At 35.6% G+C, this 10,887-nt stretch overlaps 1 protein-coding gene across 2 annotated transcripts in view; it reads right to left on the bottom strand.

Moving 5' to 3' along the window:
* Positions 1 to 590: 590 nt before the first annotated feature.
* Positions 591 to 10,887, bottom strand: part of LOC124711748 (glycoprotein-N-acetylgalactosamine 3-beta-galactosyltransferase 1-like) — a 183,998-nt gene continuing 173,701 nt past the window's right edge. The window contains exons 7-8 of one of the 2 annotated variants that reach the window (XM_047241960.1): positions 4,077 to 4,202; positions 591 to 1,056 (exon numbers count right to left, since the gene is read on the bottom strand). In XM_047241960.1, the coding sequence (XP_047097916.1) occupies positions 925 to 1,056; positions 4,077 to 4,202 (258 nt within the window). In that variant the 3' untranslated portion in view covers positions 591 to 924. The remainder of the gene's footprint in view (positions 1,057 to 4,076; positions 4,203 to 10,887) is intronic. The other variant, XM_047241961.1, reaches the window with a different exon arrangement.

Genomic DNA, 10,887 nt, shown 5'->3' with positions numbered 1-10,887 from the left:
TGAATCACGAAGTTACATAGTTTCATGGCATACATGAGAGAAAATAAATTTAACTTTTTTAACAACACTGGACAAATCTCTTAACTATTCACTGATGTGATGAAAGTTGATTCAATATCAGTGAATAAACACACTGAGATGAATCTTGAGACTAAGGCAGTTCGTCATGTTACAAATATGGTAGACTAGATTACCAATAATAAATGTCAAAGGACACACAAAATTTTTCTGAGTATTGTACTGCATCATAAAGTAAAATGCTATACTGGACAAACCAATGTCTTGGCCACAGTTACAATGACCTGCTCCCAAGTCTACTGTTATGCAATATTGAGAAAACTTGCGTCAACTGACTCTGGCTGCAGAAGCCTACACAGTTCAGGTCTCAAAGTAGTTCAGTAGTTCTTTACAAGATTGTCTGATCTATTGAAAATAGACTTCACCAGCAAGTCAGATAGTTCCAGGTTATTTTATCATACATTATTAGAAATAAATTAATTTAAAAATCAGTTGAACTATCAATTGCTAAACGATGTATTATTCATTGCAAGTCTATGTAAAATGAGTGAAACACAAGAATGAAAGATAAATGAAGTCACAGAAAATGTTATTTATACAACACAAATGCATAGTATTTATACACAATTTGCACATTTCTTTGGGAAATAAATGGATAAAAGAATACATTTATTCATGGATTGTTGATGGCACATTTATCACATATACTCTTACTTTGCAGTGAAGAGTATCTCTGTTAGTTTGTCAAGTCTTTGGTCAAAGTATTTTCACACATCACAAGGAGTTCAATATTTAGCACTTTGTTGATTCTTTTAAATTACATTTTACTGTCCAGATGTACTTTGCACACTGTCCAACCCTTACATAATACTGTAGCCATGGATTTTTCTAATCATTTTCAAACTGTCAGCTAGCTGGTAATTCACATTCATCCAGTCCATATGGTTTTAACCTATATACCAGATAGTAGATGGCCCGCATGGCTGTGGGTGTGATGTAGTGAAATGACACTGCAGCTGGTGAACAACACTTAGAAGCCTGTAAGTGTAAAATGGTAATTAGAATACTATAGTTTTACACAACCTGAAATGAATAAGAAAAGCAGGTAGAAACTTTCAAAAATTCGTAAGTTCTGCAATGATAAAGAATCCTGTTGACAGAATAGCAACATTTTCAATGAGGTGTGGCCAACTCCACTTACAAACAATATGATGCTAAAACTCAAGTAAGGGGATTCTGCAACCCTGAAAATACACTTTAAAAATTTACAAAAGGGTGGCATCTTGTTTTGGGACACTGCTGTTATATTGCACAGTGACATTATTTTCTGCACAAAAATATGACAAACGAAAGTCTCAATCACAAGGCACAAAGGATGCTTTTCTGGAGTAAATAAGAGCAAATTAACTCGTGCAGGAGATTTTTCTATTCTACTACATAAAGTTAAGAATGAGCATAAAACTAAACCACATTTCTCATAGCGAGTGAACTGGATTACAAGGAAGATGAAGCATATGGATGCGGGCTAAATAACTACAAACTCAACCTTTCTGTACAAAGACACATAGGTGGTGGGGGAATCATTTATGAGGGTAATGATATAGCACTTTAAAATATCAAAGGAGATGATGAGCTGATTATAAAATGGTACTTGACACTGCAACAATAAACTTAAAATTATGGAAAAGGAACCTGACTACAGTAGCCCTTTAGTCATCTGGCAACAGCATTTAAGAATTTTTTAATTGTCTAGGGGACTTACTGTAGAAGCCATCAGTGTATAAACAACACATTTTTGTTGGGGACATCAACATAGACTTATTAAATAATAGGAAAAGTTATATGCATCATGTTGACTCACTAAAGTGCTATAACTATAAACACACTATGCACCTACAAGAATAATTACACATAAACAGACATACATTGATCACATTATCACAAGCTCAGCAGAAGAGAAAGTACAGGGAATAGTGAAGATGGTTGTAAATGGTCTAGAGATTCTTAATTATATTATTTTTAACAATATACAAACTGCACAGAAAAAAATATACATGCCATGGATAACTGTAAAGCTCATAAATTTGCATTTCAAATATGCACCTCCAGTTGAGATAGCAATAGCGGTATCATGAACATGACAATATAATGTAAAAAGAAAACAATGAAATAATAAATAACCCAAAATAAGTAGAGAGAAATCCAGACCAAAGTTCAGTACAATTGGCATGAATAAAGTATATGACTGGGCTAATTTTTTTTCATCCTTGGCGTTACTATCCATGCCCTCCTAGCAATAATCCAAAAATGCTGAGAAAGTGTTTTCAGCTGGATGGCGTTTTACCTAAGGTGCTAAAAAAATGAAGAATCTGACCACTTGAAAATCACTGAAATTCTAGCACTTTATATGAAGGAAATGAAAAATGACAGATTATTACAGACCACTGTCATTAACTTTGGAACTTCACAAACTGCTAGAAAGTAATATTAAATCAATTTCAGGCATATTTCATCAGACATAATATATTCAATAATCTACAACATGGCTACAGATAAGGAAAAATCTACCATAACAGCAGCAGAAACTTTTATAAATGCAACATTAAAAAGATTGGATAAAGGAGACAAGTTAACAGGCACTTTCCTGGATATGAGCAAAGCTTTCAATACAGGGAATCATATCATTTTATTGCATAAATTAATAGGCTATGGGTCGAGAAAAGTAGCCTTAAAACTACTTACCTCCTACTTCAAAGACAGGAAACAATGTGTTAACATGAATGATATGCTAATAACAACCTACAGGATACTTGAATATGATGCACCTCAAGGAAGAATGAGCATATTCTTCGAGGAAGAATGAGCATATTATGGTCTTTTCTGTTCATTGTGTATGTTAATGATTTAATTGAGCCCCAAAACTGCAAAGCCATAAGCCATATGGATGACATAACCTTTGTTGTTTAGGCAGTGATATGCAAACAGCTCGCAACAGTGGTGAAATCAATAACAGTATTCCATCAACTTACATGACTGTAAAGAAGCTACTTGTAAATAAAGAGAAGACAAGATAATAAGTTTCCTCCTTAGCTGTGATCTAAATATAAATAATACACCATTTACACTCCAGTAGCACTTAGCTATACAAATAAACAGAAATAATTGGGGTGATGACATGTCGTGGGAAGAGCATACAGATCTTAGTTGTAAGACAGTCAGTACAAATATATATTTACTAATACAGGCCTCAGGCTTCCTTGACTATGATACCTTAAGGCAAATATATTCCAAATTGCAATTAGTGTCTTCAGTATTGTATTGAGAACTGGGGTGTGGCACCAGTAGTCTATACAGAATTGCTTTTTAGACTGCAAGAAAAGGCAGTAAAGAGTGGTATCTAAGGTAAACAAGACAGCCTTGTACAGACATTTTTAGACAATATAAAACATTAGCCTCCCACTCTATGTAAATCCTGCAGGGAATCATGTTTGTGAAACTAAATCCAAAACATTAATGTAATGAAAAATATTGTACATACCTACAACACACAGGGGAGGGAAAACATACAACAGCAACAAATTTTTACAACATACTACAACTACATTTAAGATAATTAATTTAAATATCTTAAAGAATAAACAAAGACTTAATAGAGAACTGCTGTTATTCAAGATAAGATTTTGAACTGCAATGTTTCCTTGTAAAACTGTTGGTGTTTACACTCATAAGATTTGTTTTTGTAACAAAAGCTGATAATTCCAGATCTTTACTATTTACATTAATGTATGTATTTATCTCTTAATGGTAAGAGAAGTACAACTAGTATAACCTTTTATCTCAATAAGTGACAAAAAAAGTGAAAACTGAGAAGAGGAGGAGGAAATGAAATGAAACTTCATAGGTTGAGTACATGATGTTATTTCAGTGATTACAAAACTGAGTCAACTCCACAAAGAACTTAGCAGGATGAGCCCACTTTTCAGTGTGGTGTTGCATCACCTCCGGCCTGATTGCAAGCACTGGTTTAGTTTGGAAGGGTGTCAAAGCTGTCATCTCACCTTCCGAGGCAAGCTGTTCCACAATTTTTGTAACTGGTCCTCAATATCCTGATGCTGGCACTGCGGCAGAGTTGATCTTTCTGTTGCTTGCACACATGTTCTATTGTGGACTGGATGAGCATAGCCCTGTTGAAAAATGACACTACAATACTGTCACATGAGAAGTAACGGGTGAGGAGGTAGCGCGTACATGACATTCCATTGTGCTCTGTGAGTTCGGTGCAAACTATGGCAATTATCCCTTGTGGTAGTCAGACATGGTTGGCCAGAAATTTGATGATGGGTATCCCTGCTCTCACATTCCCAGCTGTACAACACAGGGTCACTGTCACACCAGAATGAGCTATAAATCTGGATACTGCACATATTTATCAGCTGGTCAAATGGAGACACACAATTACACTTTTTTTCAAACTCTTTCAAGTGCTGATAATACTGTCTCAGATGAGTATGTGGCACCTCCATGTCCTTCAGAATGAACACTCAACATGTAGCACTGTTCACACCTCATATATCCCACTATGTCTGGTAACAACGCTAAGCACAGACAAACTGAAGCAACGTGGCAGCCATTCTACCTGTGAGAGAAAAGGGCAGCTCTAATCATTTGTATAGCTTCTGATGATGTGTACAAGTACAAAGTTACATTAACACCCAGCCATATCTTCTGGATGCTTCACTTATTTTGTTAGGCAGTTTATATGTGAACTGCTGCTGTGACATTCATTCCAAAGACTACTTTGATAATTATATTTGATGTTAAAAAGTTTCTTCAGATATACTTTTCTTGCCATTGTCAGTCTACATTTCATATCCCCTCTATTTTGGCTGTCATCAGTTAGTTTGCTGCCCAAATAGTAAAACTCATTTTCTACTATTGGCGTCTGTTTCCCAGTCCAATTCCCTCAGCATCACCTTAATTCATCTACATTCTGTTGTCCTTTTTTTCTTTTGTTTATGTTCATATTACATCCTCCTTTCAAGATGCTGTGCATTCCATTCAGCTGCTATTCCGAGTCCTTTGCTGTCTCAGGGAATTACAACTTTATCAACAGATCTGAAAGTTGATATTTATTTTTCCTGAATGTTAATCCTTACTCCAAATTTTTCTTTGGTTTTCTTTACTGCCTGCTCAGTGTACAGTATGAACATCATCAGGGACAGGCTACAACCCTGTCTCAGTTTCTTCTCAACCACTGCTTCCTTTCATGCCCTTTGACTCACTTAACTGCCATCTGGTCTCTGTACAGCTCATGTATAACCTATCACTCACTATTTTATCAATGCTACTTTCATAATTTCAAAGAGAGTATTCCAGTGAACATTGTGAAAATGTTTCTCTAACCCTTCATATGCTATAAATGGAGGTTTGCCTTTCCTTTACCTGTCTTCTAAGTGAAGTCCTATGGTCAGTATTGCCTTACATGTTCCTAAATTTCTCTGGAATCCAAACTTATCTTCACTGAGACAAACTTCTACCAGTTTTGAAATTTTTCTGTAAAGAATGTGTGTTAGTATTTTCCAACTGTGACTTATTGAAATGATATTTCAGTAATATTCACACTGTCAGTACCTGATTTCTTTGAAATTGGAACTATTACATTCTTCTTGGAGTGAGTGTATTTTGCTAGGCTCATACAATTTTCACATCAGATGGAATAGTTCTGTTATGACTGGCTCTCCCAAGGCTATCAGTAGTTCTGATGGAATGCCAATTACTAAAGTGGAATTATTTTGACACAAGTTCCCAATGGTCTGTCAAATTCTTTTCACAGTATCATACCTCCCCTCTCATCTTCATCTTCTTCCTCTTCCTCTTATCTTTCTACAATATAGTCCTCTACTTTATTTCCCTTGTGTAGTCCTTCTGTATACTTCTTCCACTTAGTTTAATACCAGTTTTCCAACTGTACTCTTGATATTCATACAGCTGCTTCACTTGTCTCCAAAGGTATCTAATTGTCCTCTAGGTGGCATCTACCTTTCCCCTAACAAAACATGCTTCTCAATTCTTACATTTGTCCTCTAGCCATTCCTGCTTAGCCATTTTGCAATTCCAGTCAATCTCATTTACTAAATGTTTCCATACCCTTTCACCTGCTTCATCTGGTGTATTTTTATATTTTCTCCTTTCATCAGCTAAATTCAATACAGTGTATCCTGTGTTATCCACTGATTTCTGCTAGACCTTGTCTTTTTTACCCATTTGATCCTCTGCTTCCTTCACTATTTCGTCTCTCAAAGCTACCTGTTCTTCTACTGTGTTCCTTTCCCGTGCTCTACTGAGTTGTTGCCTAGTGCTCTCTGAAACTTTCAACATCTGGTTCTTTCAACTTATCCAGGTCCCATCTCCTTAATTTCCTACCTTTTTGCAATTTCTTCAGTTTCAATCTACAATTCACAACCAATAAATTGCCACCAGACTTCACAACTGCCCCTAAAAAATGTCTTAAAATTTAAAACCTGGTTCTTAAATCTCTGTCTTACCATTATATAATCAGTCTGAAACCACCTAGTGTCTCCAGGCCTCTTCCACATATACAACCTTCTATCATGATTCTTAAACCAAGTGTTCACAATGATTTAATTATGCTCTGTGCAAAATTCTATCAGGTCACTTTCTCTTTCATTAACATCCCCCCATTCATCTTAACCTACTATTCTTCTCTCTCTTTGCTTTCCTACTACCAAATACCAGTACCCCACCACAGTTAAGTTTTCTGTTCCCTAACTATCTGAATAATTTCTTTTATCTCATCATACATTTCTTCAGTGTCTTCTTCTGCGGATCTAGTTGGCATACAAATTTTTACTACTGTGGTGGGTTTGGGTTTAGTGTGTATCTTAGCTATGATAACGTGTTCACTATTATGTGAATACAGTACTAGCTTACCTGCATTTTTATTTTCTTATTCATTATTAACACACTCCTGCATTACCCTATTTGCTTTTGTATTTAAAACCCTGTATTCACCTGACCAGAAGTTCTTTTTCTCTTGCCACCAAACTTCACTAATTCCCACTATATCTTATCTCAAACTATGTATTTCCCTTTTTGAATTTTCTAACCTACTTGCCCCATTAAGGGAGCGAACATTCCACACTCCAACCCATAGAATGCCAGTTTTTTTTCCTCCTCATGATGACCTTCCAGTACTAACAAAATTAGTGTTATGGCCTGCTTATTCATTCATTTGCATACAATGTTCCATAAATCCTGTTTTAACACATCTGAAGGTTCATTCTTAACAAGTCAAGTTTGAATTGCATAATATTACTCTTTGAAAGATTAAAGATTAACTTATTTGCTGTGAACTGGTTGAGAGCCTATTCCATTATTGTCTGGCTGGGACTGGTATGGATGTGTTTGGACCTTTTATCATAAGTAAGTAAGTAAGATGGCGGCTAGTGTAAAAATTCGTTGTGCGTGTCCGAGAAAAAGTGTGAATTTTGCCGTGAAAAAGGAAAATTGTGACAGTTGTAAGGATGAAATTACAAAGCTCAGCGAACGGGTGTCTAGTTTACAATTTATTATCAGTTCCTTGAAGATGGATATCAAGAAACTTAAAGAAGAAAAAAGTGAACGGAACATGAAAAACTCGCGCCATGAAAGTACGAATATGACGGAGAATTGGACGGAAGTGAAGTACAAAAGACGCAAACAGATAATACAAGATACAGAAAACGGCGAAAGAAACAGAAATATAGTGAACGAAAATTACTTTCAAGCTCTTTCGACTACGGACTGTGAAAGTGAAGTTAACAATGCGAGTGTACTATGTGGAAAATCAAACGACTTTGTGAATAAGGTAAAACATGGAATATTTCAGCAGCAGTTAAGTAAAAGATCATATGCGAAAGTGCTCACGAAAAATCTTCCACCGCTAAGCTGCTCTACTGAGACAATATCGACATGTGTTAGCAAGAAAGACATAATAAATAGTGCCAAACAAGACTTCGCTTACTGCAAAGATAGGCAGAAAACAGGCAATCTCGGAACAGCAAGTACCGGTAAAATTGAACTGTATGCCGACAGCCAAGGACGAAATACAGCCGCTGAATTTCGGCGTACAAGTAGTCAGAATTTTAGTTTTAACTGTACAATAAAACCAGGAGCAAAATTCAGTGCTGCTACGTCAATGAGTCAAGAAAAAATTTCCTCATTGAGCAAAAAGGACTTTTCCATCTTCCTGGCGGGATCAAATGATATAGCTAGGAACGAAAAAAACGATCTCTTAATCTCGCTAAAAAGAAAACTGTATGAGCTGAGAGGAACAAATGTTATTGTTTTTTCAGTGCCACACCGTTACGACTTGATAGAATGGTCTTGTGTAAATAAAGAAATTGAAACTGCAAATAAAGAGATGCAAAATATTTGCAAGCGGTTTGAAAATGTAACATTTGTGAACATCAGCAACTTAGGGAAAAGATTTCACACAACACATGGTTCCCATCTAAATGTACTGGGAAAAAACGTAATAGTAACCAAAATTTTAGAACTTGTAAATAAAATCTCAAATGTGCAGTGTGATGATAGAAAAGTCATACCTCTCATGGACAGAAAGTGTGTGTATCCTGTAGAATCCAATGTGAAATCTGCTATCAGTGAAGCTACACCTCTCCAAGACAAATGTGAAATTTTATTAATGCAAGTGAACACTCCAAATGTTAATAATTCACAGAAAGGCACAGTAGTTATGGAACAACAAACACCAGAAATAAGTGAAACAGCAGCAGCACCATCATTATCAGCAGAAGCAGCAGCAGTAACAGAACCAACAACGACTGGAGCAGCAACACAGCAATGCTTAAGGAGGAGCCAAAGGAAAAATACATCTGTGTCATTCAGTGATAATTTTTTATGGTTTCAAGCCAAGAAGAAAATAAAAATGTGAAAAACCAGCCTGCTAACTCACAGATAAGTCACAACAACATCCTATTTTTAAACATTCAGGGTCTTGAAAATAAAGTTGAAATTCTGGATGAGTCATTGCCACAGAATAAGTATTCTTTCTTATGTATATCAGAACATTGGCTTAAACCAGAACAAATACAATACTATGTACCAGAAGGTTATAAATATGGAAACAGTTTTTGCAGATCTCAGTACCGTAATGGTGGTACTGTTATCTATGTTTCAAATGAAATAGAGTGTAGAGAACTAGATCTTGGTTGGGCATGTGTAGAGAAACACTTTGAAATTACCGGGATCATATGTGATATAATGAAACTTATCATAGTATGTATCTACCATTCCCCTGACTCAGATGATAAAACTTTTTTAGATAATTTAGACAGTGTACTCTGCTACATAACAAAATGGAAACAGTATGTAACTGTAATTGGGGGAGACTTTAATTCAAGCTTTGATGTAACATGTAACAAACCCAGTGTAAATAAGTTACTGAATATGCTGAGGCAGCACAACTTCCATCATGTAAATTCAGAACCAACAAGACTACAAGCGTGCTTGGATAATGCTTTTGTCAACTGTGCTCGTGATATGTACTCCACCAAGGTAAAGGAGTTTGTTTTCTCAGACCACTCCATGTTAACAGTAAAGTTAAGACATTTTATAAAAGGAGATGAGAGCAAGGCTGGACAAAAGTTAACAAAATCTAATACCTTAATATTAACAAAACACAATCTCATAAAACTAACAAACCAGTTGAGCATAACAAACTGGGACAAATTATTTCAAAACTGTGATTCCAGTGCCCAAACAGTTTATGAAACATTCCACAATTACTTAACAGGTATTTTAAAAGCCCATCTTGTTCAAAAGAAATACCATAAAATAAGAAAAGGTAAATTTTGGTACACCAAAGAACTGGAGAATCTAAAAAATAAGCTACTGCTGTTGAAGCGCCTTGCCAAAGTAAACAATTCTAATGAAATTAAGGATCTTGAAAAAATCACTAAGAAACTGTATAAGAAAGAGTTGCAATTAGCGAAACTAAGATACAACACAAATTTCATAAAAAATAGTAAAAACCAATGCAAAACAGCCTGGTCAGTAATTAATACTGTTAAAGGTGAAGTCAGAAACTTCGACAAGACAGTCCCAATACCAGCAGATACATTCAATAAATATTTTGTAAGCTGTGCTGATGATATCAAAAAGCTGATCAGTAAACCGAATGTAACATATATAGATTATCTGAAGAGAGCAAACCCAAATCATAATAGGGCCGGATCATCATTGAAACACTTCAGAGAGGTATGCCAACATGAAGTTCTTAAAATAGTCAAAGAAATGAAAAATTCATACAGTACAGATATTTTTAATATGTCAAACAATCTATTGAAAGAAATCATACATTACATTGCAGCACCATTAACGTATTCTATAAACCTGTGTCTCATAGAAGGGTTTTTTCCTGATCCTCTCAAACTATCCAAGGTAACTCCAGTCTTTAAGAAGGGTGTCAAATCAGATCCTGCAAACTACAGACCAATTTCACTAATTCCAGTACTAGGAAAAGTCTTTGAAGGCATAATATATAAGCAGATGTATGAGTACCTAGAACTAAATGGTATGTTAAGTGCATCACAGTTTGGTTACAGAAAAGGAAGGTCAGCTATACATGCCATAGAGCTCTTAGTCAGAGACATTCTAGCAGCATTTGAGGACCATGCGCACGCACAGGTAACCTTATGTGATCTGAGCAAAGCTTTTGACTGTGTTGACCACTCACTTCTGCTCTCTAAACTTGAGTACTATGGAATATGTGATAAAAGTTTAAAACTCATCAAATCATACCTCAATAAAAGGAACCAGGTGGTGAGTTCAGGAAGTCATCTGTCAAAC

The sequence above is a fragment of the Schistocerca piceifrons genome, chromosome 8, assembly GCF_021461385.2.
Source record: "Schistocerca piceifrons isolate TAMUIC-IGC-003096 chromosome 8, iqSchPice1.1, whole genome shotgun sequence".
Taxonomy (NCBI): domain Eukaryota; kingdom Metazoa; phylum Arthropoda; class Insecta; order Orthoptera; family Acrididae; genus Schistocerca; species Schistocerca piceifrons.
The sequence above is the reverse complement of the archived record's forward strand: the minus strand, read 5'-3'. Positions and strand labels throughout refer to the sequence as shown.